Raw genomic sequence first — 13957 nt, forward strand, 5'->3', positions numbered from 1 at the left:
CCCCTTGTCCCCGTCCCCAAATCCCCGTCCCCAAATCCCCCTGTCCCCCATCCCCCTGACCCCATATCCCCCCGTCCCCAAATCCCCCCGTCCCCCTGTCCCCCCGTCCCCAAATCCCCCCATCCCCAAATCCCCGTCCCCAAATCCCCGTCCCCAAATCCCCGTCCCCAAATCCCCGTCCCCATGTCCCCAAATCCCCCTGTCCCCAAATCCCCCTGTCCCCATATCCCATCCTCTGTCCCCCCGTCCCCAAATCCCCATCCCCAAATCCCCCCGTCCCCATAACCCCATATCCCCTGTCCCCCCGTCCCCGAATCCCCCCATCCCCGAATCCCCCCGTCCCCAAATCCCCGTCCCCAAATCCCCGTCCCCCTGTCCCCATGTCCCCAAATCCCCCTGCCCCCCCGTCCCCACATTCCCCACCCCTCCATGCCATGACCCTGCCCCCTTGTGACCCCGCCCCCCTTGTGACCCCGCCCCCTGTAGCCCCGCCCCCGTAGCCCCGCCCCCTGTAGCCCCGCCCACCTGCCCGTGGCCCCGCCCCCGGGCGCAGCCCAGCAGCAGCAGCGCCCCAGGAAGGCGAAGTTGGTGGCGATGCCCAGCAGGGCCGAGGTGAGCGGGAAGTGGTACAGCAGGTACCTGGGGGGGGGGGGGCGTTATGTCGCGATAGGGGCGGGGTTATCGCGATAGGAGGGGGGTCATCGGGCGGGGGGCGTCACATTAGGGGGTTGTGTCGCGATGGGGGGCTATATCGCGATATGGGGAGGTTATCGCCATAGGAGGAGGGGTTATCGCGATGGGGGCATCACAATAGGGGGTTATCGTGATAGGGGGCGGTTATCGTGATATGGGGGTTATCAGGTGGGGGCATCACAATAGGGGGTTATCGTGATAGGGGGCGGTTATCGTGATATGGGGGGGTTATCAGGTGGGGGGGCGTCACAATACGGGGTTATATCACGATGGGGGGGTTATATCGCGATATGGGGGTGGTTCTCACAACAGGTGGGAGCTTATCGGGACGGGGGTGTCACAACAGGGGGTTATCGCGATAGTGGTTATCGTGATGGGGGCAGGATTATCATGAAGGGGGGTTATGGGGATGGGGGGGCATCACAATGGGTTATCGCGATGGGGGGCAGTTCCCGTGATAGGGGACTCAGGATACGGGGGGGCCGTTGGGATATGCGACAATACGGACGGGCTGTCATGACAAAGGGGGGTTATCGCAATGGGGGGAGCTTATATCACAGTGCGGGGGGTCACAGTAGGGCGCTATCACGACAGGGGGCAGTTATCGCGATAGGAGGGGGGCTCGTCAGGCCGAGGGGCCATCACGATGGGGGGTGGTTATCGCGATACGGGGGCGGTTATCGCGATACGGGGGTGGTTATCGCGATACGGGGGTGGTTATCAGGATGGGGGAGGTAACAATAGGGGGTTATCGCGATAGGGGCGGGGTTATCGCGATAGGTGGGGGGTATCAGGATGGGGGGCATCACAATAGGGCGACCCCTGCCCCAAGGGGCTTGGCTGGAGAATGGGGACCAGGGGGGCGGGGCTTCCGGGGGCGGGGCTCTGGGAAGGGGCGGGACTTCCGGGGGCGGGACTTCCGGGGCGGGGCTTCCGGGGGCGGGGCTTCCGGGGGCGTGACTCTCGGTGGGCGTAGCTACGGTGGGTGGGGGCGGGGCTGCCGGGGAACTTGGGGGGGGGGGGGGGGTGGCACGAAGTGGGCGTGGCCATAGGTGGGCGTGGCCACAGGTGGGCGTGGCCACAGGTGGGCGTGGCTGTCAACGGGGGCGTGGCCTCCTCAGTGGGGGCGTGGCTTATGGGGGCCTGGGAGGGGATTCTGGGGGGGGGGGAGCCGCAGGGGTGGGTGGCTCCCGGTGGGCGTGGCTTGTGTTGGGCGTGGCCGGGGGCGTGGCCAGTGAAAATGGGCGTGGCCGGGGGAAGGGGCGTGGCCGGGGAGGGGGGCGTGTCCTACCGGAGGCCGCTGAAGTGGGCGTGCACGCGCAGGCGGGCGCCGTAGAGCTGCAGGCGGCGGCTGCGGATCTCCAGGAGGGCGCCCAGGGTGGGGGCATACTGGGGGGGGGGATGACGTCAGAGGGGCGTGGCCGTGCCCGGAGGCCCCGCCCCCTCCCCGTTAAGCCCCGCCCCTCACCGGGTCCTCGCGGTAGGCGGGGCTCAGCTCCACCTCCAGCGTCTGCTTCTGCTCCGCCGCCCCCGCCAGGAAGAGCCCCGCGAACGCCACCGCCTCCAGCGCCCGCAGCAGCCCCGAGCGGTAGCGCAGCATCGCCTGCGGGGCGGGGCGTGGCGTCATCAGGGAGGGGCGTGACGTCACCGGGTGGGCCGTGACGTCATCACGGGGGTGTGGCATCGCGCACACGCACACAGGGGTTGGGCGCGCCCGGTGCGGGCCAGGAGGCAGCGAGGCATCGTGGGAAAGGGGAGGGGGTGATGTCATCAGGGAGGTGTGACGTCATCGGGGGTGTGGGTGACATCATCAGGTGGGCAGTGACATCATCACAGGGGTGTGACGTCATCACAGGGGTGTGACATCACACACACAGAGGGGTTGGGAGGGCCTGGTGCAGGCCAGGAGGCAGCGAGGCATTGTGGGAAACGGGAGGGTGATGTCATCAGGGAGGTGTGACGTCATCAAGTAGGGGTGTGACATCATCGAGTGGGCAGTGACATCATCACAGGGGTGTGACATCACACACGCACACACACACACGTGTTGGGCGTGCATGCTGCAGGCCAGGAGGTGGCCCCGCAGCAGGGCATTGTGGGAAAGGCTGATGTCATCACTCTGAGGGTGACGTCATCAGTTAAGGAGTGATGTCATCGGTCAGGGGGTGACGTCATCGGTCAGGGTGACATCACACACACGCACACACACACAGGTTGGGCGCCCCGGTGAAGGCCTCGCGGCAGCTCCATGGTGAAAGGCACCATGGGAAAGGGACAGGGGTGACAAAATCGCTTGGGGGCGATGTCATCAGCCGGGCGACGATGACGTCATCGGTCAGGCGGTGACGTCACCGCCGACACCACACGCACGCCGCCCGCCCCCACCCGCGAGGACGAGCCCGGCGAAGGCCCAAAACAAGGCCCGGCGGGGCGGGGGCGGGGCTGTGACGTCCCCGCCCCGCGATGACGTCACCGCCCCGCGATGACGTCACCGGTGACGTCACCCCCCGGTACTCACGGCGCGGGTGGCGGAGGCGACGGCGCGGCCGCCCCGCGTGTAGCAGGTGGCGGCCACCAGGAACATCCCCAGCTGCCGGTTGGCCGGCGACTCCGGCACCTCCAGCTCCAGCGCGATGCGGTACAGCTGCCCCGGGGACAGCGCCTGGGGGGGGGGACGGCACCCACCCTGAGACCCATGGGACCCCCAGTGACCCATACTGGGACCCACGGGACCCCCAGCTGCCCCGGGGACAGCGCCTGGGGGGGGGGGACGGCACCCACCCTGAGACCCATGGGACCCACGGCGGGACCCACGGGACCCCCAGCTGCCCCGGGGACAGCGCCTGGGGGGACGGGACCCACCCTGAGACCCATGGGACCCCCAGTGACCCATACTGGGACCCACGGGACCCCCAGCTGCCCCGGGGACAGCGCCTGGGGGGGGGGGGACTCACGGTGAGACCCCCGGCGGGACCCATGGGACCCAGAGCGACCCACAGCGGGACAGCACCAGGGGGAGGGGGGGACCCATAGTGAGACCCACAGCGACCCACAGCGGGACCCACAGCAACCCACGAGACCCCCAGCTGCCCCGGGGCCAGCACCTGGGGGGACGGGACCCACCCTGAGACCCACAGCGACCCACGGTGGGACCCATGGGACCCACAGCAGGACCCACAGCGACCCATGGGACCCATGGTGAGACCCACAGCGACCCGTTCTGGGACCCATGGGATTCACAGCAGGACCCACAGCGACCCCTGGTGAGACCCATGGGACCCCCAGCAGGACCCAGAGTGACCCATGGGACCCACGGGACCCCCAGCAGGACCCCCAGCTGCTCCCAGGCCAGCACCTGGGGGGGGGGACCCAACCCACCGTGAGACCCATGGGACCCACAGCGACCCCCAGCGGGACCCACACTGGGACCCATGGGACCCACAGCGGGCCCCGCCGCGTTCTGCCCCAGAGCCGCCCCACGCCTGGCCCCACAACCCCCCACCCCCAACCCCTGCACCCGCCCCGTGCTCGCCCCACCCCTGCCCCACGCCCCCTGCCCCACACTTACCCCCCACCCCACCCTATATCCCCACACCCCTGCCCCCCGCCCCACACCCCACCCCCCACCCCCCGCCCCCCCGCTCACCCTCTCCCTGTTGGGTTTCAGCAGCGAGACGTTGGCGGTGGGGAAGGAGCAGAGCTCAGGGCCCCGCGGGGTGCAGTCGGTCCTGGGGGGGTGGGGGGGGCACAGCTCAGCACCCGCCCCACGGCCGCCCCACGACCCCCAGCCCCCACACCCCGCAGCCCCCACCCCCCCACCCTCCCCAGCCCCATAGCCACCCCACAGCCCCCCGCCCCCCCCCCCAGCCCCCAGCCCCACGGCTGCCCCCGAGCCCCCCCCCCCGCCCCCAGCCCAACGGCCCCCCACGGTCCCCAACCCCATGGCCCTCAGCCCCACGGCCCCCGGCCCCATAGCCACCCCACAGCCCCCCCCACACCCCCCAGCCCCCCCCCAGCCCCACAACCCCCAGCCCCACAGCGTGTCCCCCCACCCCCAGCCCCCCCAGCCCCACGGCTACCCCACAGCCCCCCCACAGTCCCCAACCCCATGGCCCTCAGCCCCCCAGCCCCACACCCAGCCCCACAGCGTGTCCCCCCCGGCCCCCCACACCCCCCCCAACCCGCCCCCCCGACCCTCCCCAGCCCCATGGCTGCCCCCCAGCCCCCCCACACCCCCCAGCCCCACAGCCCCCAGCTCTCCCCGCCCTCCCAGCCCCACGGCTGCCCCACAGCCCCCAGCCCCACCTCCCCCAGCCCCACAGCTGCCCCATGACCCCCAGCCCCCAGCCCCACGGCGTGTCCCCTGGCCCCCCACACCCCCCACACCCCCCAGCGCCCCCCAGCCCCACGGCTGCCCCACAGCCCCCACAGTCCCCAACCCCATGGCCCTCAGCCCCCCAGCCCCACACCCGCCCCACATCCCCCAGCCCCACGGCGTGTCCCCCGGCCCCCGCCCCCCAGCCCCACAGCTGCCCCATGACCCCCAGCCCCCAGCCCCACGGCGTGTCCCCCCGCCCCCCCGGCCCCCCACAGCCCCCCCCGACCCTCCCCAGCCTCCCCCCACCCCCCCAACCCCCCCAGCCCCATGGCTGCCCCCCAGCCCCCACACCCCCGGCTCCCCCACCCTCCCAGCCCCATGGCTGCCCCATGACCCCCAGCCCCAAGGTGTGTCCCCCGGCCCCCCCACCCCCCCACAGCCCCCCCCGACCCTCCCCAGCCTCCCCCCACCCCCCAGCCCCCCCAGCCCCCCCAGCCCCCCCCACACCCCACAGCCCCACAGCCCCCCGGCTCCCCCACCCTCCCAGCCCCACGGCTGCCCCACAGCCCCCCCACCCCCCACAGCCCCCCTCCCTGACCCTCCCCAGCCCCCCCCCACCCCCTCCAGCCCCCCCAGCTCCCCCCACCCCCCCAGCCCCCCAGCTCCCCCCCACCCCCCCCCAGCCCCACACCCGCCCCACACCCCCAGCCCCACGGCGTGTCCCCCGGCCCCCCACCCCCCCAGCCCCACAGCTGCCCCATGACCCCCACCCCCCAGCCCCCACGGCGTGTCCCCCCGCCCCCCCAGCCCCCCCCAGCACCCCCGCCCCCCCACCCCCCGCGGCCCACCTGAAGCTGTAGTGCACGGGGGTGACGAAGCTGGCGGCGGGCATGTAGGCGTAGTAGAAGGAGCCGTAGAGGAAGACGGAGCCCCAGAGCAGCAGCAGCGCCGCGCTCAGCGCCACGGCCCCGCGCAGCGCCGCCCGCCGCAGCCCCAGCCCCGCGGCCGCCGCCGCCTCCCGCACCCACGGCAGGAGCGGGGCCGGGCCCCCCCCCCCCCGAGGCCGAGCTGCCGGGCGCCATGGGGCGGCCCCATGGGACGGGGCGGCGGGGGGCACGGCGACGGGGTGCGGGCGCTGGGGGGGAACGGGGGGAAAGGGGACGCTATAGGGAGGGGGGGCAGGAGGGTGCCGCCCCGTGGCGGGGGGCACGGGTCCTGCCCCACAGCCGCCTCCCGCCCCACAGCCGCCCCCTGCCCCATAGCAATATGGGGAGCCCACATCCTGCCCCACAACTGCCTCCCTGCCCCATGGGGGGGGGCACGGGTCCTGCCCCACAACTGCCTCCTGCCCCACACCAACCTCCTGCCCCATAGCAATATGGGGAGCCCAGGTCCTGCCCCACACCTCCCCCTGCCCCATAGCAATATGGGGAGCCCACATCCTGCCCCACAACTGCCTCCTGCCCCATGGGGAGGGGGGAGCCCTGATCCTGCCCCACAGCCACCTCCCCGCCCCACAGCTGCCTCCTGCCCCATAGGGGGGGGGAGCACGGGTCCTGCCCCACAACTGCCTCCTGCCCCACACCAACCTCCTGCCCCATAGCCACCTCCTGCCCCATAGCAATATGGGGAGCACGGGTCCTGCCCCACAGCCGCCTCCTGCCCCATAGCGGGGGGGGGGGCACGGGTCCTGCCCCATAGCCACCTCCTGCCCCATAGCAATATGGGGAGCACGGGTCCTGCCCCACAGCCGCCTCCTGCCCCATAGCGGGGGGGGGGCACGGGTCCTGCCCCACAGCCACCTCCTGCCCCATAGCAATATGGGGAGCACGGGTCCTGCCCCACAGCCGCCTCCTGCCCCATAGCGGGGTGGGGAGCAAGGGTCCTGCCCCACAGCCACCTCCTGCCCCACACCAATTTCTTGCCCCATAGCAATACGGGGAGCCCGGACCCTGCCCCACAGCCGCCTCCCGCCCTATAGGACTGGGGGATGTTCGGGCCCTGCCCCACAGCACCCTGCTATGTCCAGGCCCTGCCCCACAGCGACGTGGGGCGCACAGAGGCCCTGCCCCCCATAGCCCACCCGCGGGGTGCCTGGACCCCCAGCTCCCGCCCCACCGAAATGTGGGGGCCCCAGTCCGCCCCCACACCCCCCCCCCCACCACCCCCCGCTATGGGGCGGCCCCACACCTCCCCCCGCCCCCCCGCTATGGGGCAGCCCCACACCTCCCCCGCCCCCCCCGCTATGGGGCAGCCCCACACCTCCCCCCCCCCCGCTATGGGGCAGCCCCACACCCCCCCGCCCCCCTCGCTATGGGGCAGCCCCACACCCCCCCCCCCCCCCCGCTATGGGGCAGCCCCACACCTCCCCCCCGCTATGGGGCAGCCCCACACCTCCCCCCCCCCCCCCGCTATGGGGCAGCCCCACACCTCCCCCCGCCCCCCCGCCATGGGGCAGCCCCCAAGTGTGGGGCGCGCAGGCCCCGCCCCCGGCCCCGCCCCCGGCCCCGCCCCTCACCGGGCGCCGTTCGCCTCCCCGCTCCTCGCGCGACGCCGGGCCCAAGCCCCGCCCCTTCCGCTCCGAGGCCCCGCCCACTGCGGGAACCGGGCGGGGAGGGGCGAGCGAGCCACGCCCCTTTAGGCCACGCCCCCTCCCCTTTAAGCCCCGCCCCCTCCCAGGCCCCGCCCCCTTTAGGCCACTCCCCCTCCTCCTTAAGCCCCGCCCCCTTTAAGCCCCGCCCCCTCCTCTTTAAGCCCCGCCCCCTTTAGGCCACGCCCACCTCCTCTTTAAGCCCCGCCCCCTCTCTTTAAGCCCCGCCCCCTCCCAAGCCCCGCCCCCTTTAGGCCACGCCCCCTCCCCTTTAAGCCCCGCCCCCGGCCCCGCCCCGAGCATCCCCGCGCTGCTGCAGGCTCCGCCGGCACCGGGAGCAGGTGGGGGGGGGGGGGGGCGGGGGGGGGGGGGATGGAGGGGAGGGGACCCCCGGTATGGGGGGCAGCCCCCGGCCCCTCCCCCCGCGGTGTTTTTTTTTGGGGGGGGGGCGATGCCGGGACCCCCCCCCATGGGGTGATTTCGGGGGGGGCAACACCGGGACCCTTCCATAGGGTGGGTTTGGGGGGGGGGCAGCCCCCCGGGGCCATTTTGGGGCGAGGGGGGGGGGCAGCACCACCCCCCCCATCCGTGGGGTGATTTTGGGGGGGGCAGCGCTGGGACCCCTCCCATGAAGGGGGGACCCCACAGCCCCCCGCTGGCTGTTCGGGGGACCCCACAGCCCCCCATTTTTTTGGACGGGGGGTCCCCAGCCGCCCCATTTTTTTTGGGGGGGGCACCCCCAGCCCCCTCATTTTGGGGGGGGGGCTCCCCAATCCCCCCATCCCCCCCACCCCCCATTTCCAGCCTTGGACGCTCTGCAGCCCCCTTGGGATCCTTTTTTGGGGGGGCGGCGCCATCCCCAACCCCCCAATCCCATCTGTGGGGTGGGGGGGCCAATCCTTCCCCCATCTATGGGGTGAGGACGGGGGGGGGCAATCCTTCCCCCCAGCGAATTTTTGGGGTGCCCCCCCCAAAATTCCCCCCAGGGGTCTTTTTTGGGGGGCGGCGCCATCCCCAACCCCCCCCCCCAATCCCATCTGTGGGGTGAGGGGGGGCCAATCCTTCTCCCCCATCTACGGGGTGAGGAGGGGGGGGGCCAATCCCTCACCCCATCGATTTTTTGGGGTGCCCCCCCCAAAATCCCCCCTGAAAAAATCCCTCCCCCCCCAGGAGTCTTTTTTTGGGGTTTTGGCATCCCCAACCCCCCCCAATCCCATCTATGGGGTTGGGGGGGACAATCCAATCCCTCACCCCATCGATTTTTTGGGGTGCCCCCCCCCAAAAATCCCCCCTGAAAAAATCCCTCCCCCCCCCCAGGAGTCTTTTTTTTGGGGGACGGCGGCGCCATCCCCAACCCCCCCCAATCCCATCTATGGGGTTGGGGGGGGGGGGGGGCCAATCCAATCCCTCCCCCCATCGATTTTTTGGGGTGCCCCCCCCCCAAATTCCCCCCCCCCCCAGGACCCGATGAAGGGCGAGACCCCCGTGAACAGCACCATGAGCATCGGGCAGGCGCGCAAGCTGGTGGAGCAGCTCAAGATCGAGGCCAGCATGTGCCGCATCAAGGTGGGGGGGGGCACCGGGGGGGGGGGGGGGGGCCGCCCCACGGCCCGGGGGGGGGCTGACGGGGCCGCGTCCGTCCCCCCCCCCCCCCCCGCAGGTGTCGAAGGCGGCGGCGGAGCTGATGTCCTACTGCGACGCCCACGCCTGCGAGGACCCCCTCATCACCCCCGTGCCCACCTCCGAGAACCCCTTCCGCGAGAAGAAGTTCTTCTGCGCCCTGCTCTGAGCCCCCCCCCCGGCTTGGGGGGCTGCCCCACACTTGGGGGTCCTGCCCCACACTTGGGGGGCTGCCCCACACCTGGGGGGCCGGCTCCCTGGTTGGGGGGCTGGCTCCTCTTTGGGGGGTTTGGTTCATGCCTCGGGGGTGCTCAGTGCATGGGGGGCTGCCCCACACCTGGGGGGCTGCCCCACACCTAGGGCCTGCCCCACACTTGGGGGTCCTGCCCCACACCTGGGGGCTGCCCCACACTTGGGGGCTGCCCCACACTTGGGGGCTGGCTCACACTTGGGGGGCTGCCCCACACCTAGGGCCTGCCCCACACTTGGGGGTCCTGCCCCACACCTGGGGGCTGCCCCACACTTGGGGGGCTGCCCCACACTTGGGGGCTGGCTCACACTTGGGGGCTGCCCCACACCTAGGGCCTGCCCCACACTTGGGGGTCCTGCCCCACACTTGGGGGGCTGGCTCACACTTGGGGGGCAGCCCCACACTTGGGGGTCCCGCCCCACACTTGGGGGCCGGCTCCCTGGTTGGGGGCTGGCTCCTCTTTGGGGGCTGGTTCATGCCTCGGGGGTGCTCAGTGCATGGGGGGCTGCCCCACACCTGGGGGGCTGCCCCACACTTGGGGGGCTGCCCCACACTTGGGGGGCTGGCTCACACTTGGGGGGCTGCCCCCACACCTAGGGCCTGCCCCACACTTGGGGGTCCTGCCCCACACTTGGGGGGCTGGCTCACACTTGGGGGGCTGCCCCACACCTGGGGGTCCCGCCCCACACTTGGGGGTCCCGCCCCACACTTGGGGGGCCGGCTCCCTGGTTGGGGGCTGGCTCCTCTTTGGGGGGTTTGGTTCATGCCTCGGGGGGTGCTCAGTGCATGGGGGGCTGCCCCACATTTGGGGGGCTGCCCCACACTTGGGGGGCTGGCTCACACTTGGGGGGCTGGCTCACACTTGGGGGGCTGCCCCACACCTAGGGCCTGCCCCACACTTGGGGGTCCTGCCCCACACTTGGGGGGCTGGCTCACACTTGGGGGGCTGCCCCACACCTAGGGCCTGCCCCACACTTGGGGGTCCTGCCCCACACTTGGGGGGCTGGCTCACACTTGGGGGGCTGCCCCACACCTAGGGCCTGCCCCACACTTGGGGGTCCTGCCCCACACTTGGGGGCCTGCCCCACACCTGGGGGTCCTGCCCCACACTTGGGGGGCCGGCTCCCTGGTTGGGGGCTGGCTCCTCTTTGGGGGGTTTGGTTCATGCCTCGGGGGGTGCTCAGTGCATGGGGGGCTGCCCCACACTTGGGGGTCCCACCCCACACTTGGGGGTGTCTCCGCAGTTGAAGGTCCCACCCCACACCTGGGGGGCTGCCCCACACTTGGGGGGCTGCCCCACATTTGAGGGTCCCCCCCCCCACTTGAGGGTCCCACCCCACACTTGAGGGTCCCCGCCCCACACCTGGAGGTCCCACCCCACACTTGGGGGGCTGCCCCACATTTGAGGGTTCCCCCCCCACTTGAGGGTCGCACCCCATATTTTGGGGTCTCCCCCCCCCCACTTGAGGGTCCCCGCCCCACATTTGGGGGTCCCACCCCGTATTTTGGGGCCCCCGCCCCACACTTTGGGGTCCCCGCCCCACACCTGGGGGTCCCACCCCATATTTTGGGGGTCCCCGCCCCACACCTGGGGGTCGCGCCCCACGCAGCCCCGCAGCGAGCAGCACAGCCCCGTGCCCCCCTCCCCCCCCCCCGGTGTTATGGGGGTGTTGGGGGGGGCACGGTTATGGGGCGCCCCCCCCCCGCCCCACAGCCGGGGCCGCGCGGAGGAAATAAAGCCTGGGTCTGCCACCGAGCTGCGGCCTCACGCCTGCGACTGGGGGGGCCCCAAATCTTCCTGACCCCCCCCCCCGGCCCCATAGCACCCCCCCGAGCCCCCCCCCGGCCCCACAAGTCTGTGACCCCCCCCCCCCCCAAAACCCCAATGGCCCCGTCCGCCATCCCTGGGGGGTGGGATGGGGGGGGATGGGGGGCGCTATGGGGCGATGGGGGGGCGCTATGGGGAGATGTGGGGCGCTATGGGGTGATATGGGGCAATGTGGGGGGATGTGGGGCGCTATGGGGAGATGGGGGGGTGCTATGGGGAGATGTGGGGTGCTATGGGGCGATGGGGGGGCGCTATGGGGAGATGTGGGGCGCTATGGGGTGATATGGGGCAATGTGGGGGGATGTGGGGCGCTATGGGGAGATGGGGGGGCACTGGGGGGGCAAGATGTGGGGCGCTGTGGGGAGATGGGGGGCGATGGGGGGGGATGGGGGGGGCACTGGGGGGGGTGGGATGTGGGGAGATAGGGGGAGCTGTGGGGTGCTATGGGGCGCTGTAGGGAGATGGGGGGCACTATGGGGCAATGTGGGGTGCTATGGGGCGATGGGGGCAATGTGGGGGGATGGGGGTGCTATGGGGCGATGGGGGGAGATTTGGGGCACTATGGGGCGATGTGGGGTGCTATGGGGCCATGGGGGGTGATGGGGGGGCGCTATGGGGCGATGGGGGGTGCTATGGGGCGATGGGGGGTGCTATGGGGCGATGGGGGACACTGAGGGGGGCGAGATTTGGGGTGCTATGGGGCGCTGGGGGGCGGGGGGGCGCAGCAGCTGGGCGCGCTGGGGGGCAGAGGGAGATGGGGGGGGGGGGGCAGCCCTGGCTGCTCTGTGGGGTCCCCACGGCCCCAACCCCTCTGCGGGGTCCCCCTGTGGGGTCCGCCATGGGCCCAGCCCCTTCGTGGGGCCTGCTTATGGGGTCCGCATGGCCCCAGCTCCTCTACGGGGTCGCTGCGGGGACCCCCTTACCCCCAGCTCCTCCCTGGGGTCTCCCTTTGGGGTGTGCCCTAGCCCCAGACCCCTTATAGGGCCCCCCTATAGGGTCCTCCATGGCCCCAGACCCTTTATAGGGCCCCCCTATAGGGTCCTCCATGGCCCCAGACCCTTTATAGGGTCTCTGTGGGGACCCGCTTAACCCCCAGCCCCTTTATGGGGTCTCCCTATGGGGTCCCCACGCCCCCAGCTCCTCTGTGGGGTCCCCACGGCCCCCAGACCCTCTATAGGGACAGGATAAGCCCCCCAAGCCACCCCCCCGCCCCCAGCCCCTGCCCAACATGGCGGCGCCCACGCCGGCTTCGCCCGGCCCCGCCATGGCGCCCGCCCGCGCCTGCGCGCTGCGCCGCCCGCCCCAAGATGGCGCCTCCCCACCCAAATGGCGCCGACGGCATCCGCCACCACGCCCGCCCGCTTCCAAGATGGCGCCGCCCGCTTCCAAAACGGCGCCCGCCCCTTCCAAAATGGCGCCGCCCGCCCTCCCGCCATGTCAGCGCGCGGCAGCGCCAAGATGGCGGCGCGCCCCCCCCCCCCCCCCCCCCCCCAGTTTCCTACCGTTGTTGCCATGGTGACGGGCATCGGCCTAGGCCTCAGTGCCCGGTGCAGGCCCCAAAACGCGGCCCAGGCCCCGGTGCAGGCCTCAGCTCCCATTACAGGCCCCAAACACCAACACCAGGCCCCAGTACCAGCCCCAAAACGCTTCCATGAGGCCCCGGTACTGGCCCTAAACCATGGCTTCGGGCCCAATCCTGGTGCAGATCCCAAAACATGGTGTAGGCCCCAGGCCTGGTGCAGGCCTCAGTTCCTGTTACAGCCCCCAACCAACAACATGAGGTCCCAGTACTGGCCCTAAACCACGGCACAAGCCCCAAACAGGGACACAAAGGCCCTGGTACCAGCCCAAACACCGACACGAGGCCCTGGTACCAGCCCTAAACCATGCTGCAGGCCCCAAAACACTGACACGAGGCCCTGGTACCGGTGCAGGCCTCGGTTCCCGTTACAGGCCCCAAACACCAACACAAGGCCCTGGAACTATCACTAAACCACGGTGCAGGCCCCAAATACCAAAACAAGGCCCCAGTGCAGGCCTCAGCTCCTGTTATAGGCCCCAAACACCAACACGAGGTCCCGGTTCTGGCCCTAAACCACAGTGCACGCCCCAAACACTGACACAAGGCCCTGGTACCATCACTAAACCACAGTGCACACCCGAAATACCAAAACAAGGCCCCATTATCGGCCCTAAGCCACAGTGTAGGGCCCAATCCTGGTGTAGACGCCAGCCCCAGTGCAGGCCTCCATTCCCATTACAGGCCCCAAAACATCAACACCAGGCCCCACGACCGGCCCTAAACCATGATGCAGACCCCAAACACTGACACAAGGCCCCGGTACCGGCCCCAAACCACGGTGCAGGCCCAAAACCACCAACATGATGCCCCAGTACTGGCCCTAAACTATGGCATAGGGCCCAAACACCAACACGAGGCCCTGGTACCGGTTCAGGCCTCCATTCCCATTTTAGGCCCCAAACACCAACATGAGGCCCCGGTACTGGCCCTAAACTGTGGTGCAGACCCCAAAACATCAACACGAGGCCCCCGGTGCTGTCACTAAAACCACAGTGCAGACCCCAAATACCAAAACAAGGCCCCAGTACCAGCCCCAAGCCCTGGTACAGGCCCCAAAACACCGACACGAGGCCCTG

At 71.1% G+C, this 13957-nt stretch overlaps 2 protein-coding genes and 1 long non-coding RNA gene across 4 annotated transcripts; 1 reads left to right on the forward strand and 2 right to left on the reverse strand.

Moving 5' to 3' along the window:
* Nucleotides 1–482: 482 nt before the first annotated feature.
* On the reverse strand, nt 483–6612 carry LOC136789213 (seipin-like; the record flags this gene model as incomplete). Its single annotated transcript, XM_066989191.1, has 7 exons — nt 6601–6612; nt 5860–6146; nt 4340–4421; nt 3212–3355; nt 2162–2296; nt 1985–2082; nt 483–639 (listed from the first exon to the last, which is right to left on the reverse strand). Coding segments are annotated over exons 1-7 (915 nt in total), but the record flags the coding sequence as incomplete, so codon positions are not given.
* A 1223-nt stretch (nt 6613–7835) lies between these two features.
* LOC136789271 (guanine nucleotide-binding protein G(I)/G(S)/G(O) subunit gamma-3) lies at nt 7836–9537 on the forward strand. Its single transcript, XM_066989307.1, has 3 exons — nt 7836–7942; nt 9063–9167; nt 9262–9537. The coding sequence occupies exons 2-3, from the start codon at nt 9069–9071 to the stop codon at nt 9388–9390; spliced, it is 228 nt and encodes a 75-aa protein (XP_066845408.1). The 5' UTR covers nt 7836–7942; nt 9063–9068; the 3' UTR covers nt 9391–9537.
* LOC136789287 (uncharacterized) lies at nt 9324–10701 on the reverse strand. 2 transcript variants are annotated; one of them, XR_010828129.1, is made up of 4 exons: nt 10562–10701; nt 10181–10504; nt 9670–9726; nt 9324–9462 (listed from the first exon to the last, which is right to left on the reverse strand). It is a non-coding gene; the product is annotated as an uncharacterized lncRNA (long non-coding RNA). The 2 variants fall into 2 exon arrangements; XR_010828128.1 differs by having other exon boundaries at nt 9670–9688; nt 10161–10504; nt 10562–10700.
* Between the last annotated feature and the right edge of the window lie 3256 nt (nt 10702–13957).

The sequence above is a fragment of the Anser cygnoides genome, unplaced genomic scaffold (assembly GCF_040182565.1).
Source record: "Anser cygnoides isolate HZ-2024a breed goose unplaced genomic scaffold, Taihu_goose_T2T_genome scaffold_43_1, whole genome shotgun sequence".
Classification (NCBI taxonomy): Eukaryota; Metazoa; Chordata; class Aves; order Anseriformes; family Anatidae; genus Anser; species Anser cygnoides.

Coding starts and splice junctions, on each gene's coding strand:
- LOC136789271 (XM_066989307.1), top strand. CDS start 9,069: ATGAAGGGCGAGACCCCCGTGAACAGCACCATGAGCATCGGGCAGGCG. Junction 9,168..9,261: donor CCAGCATGTGCCGCATCAAG/GTGGGGGGGGGC, acceptor CCCCCCCCGCAG/GTGTCGAAGGCGGCGGCGGA.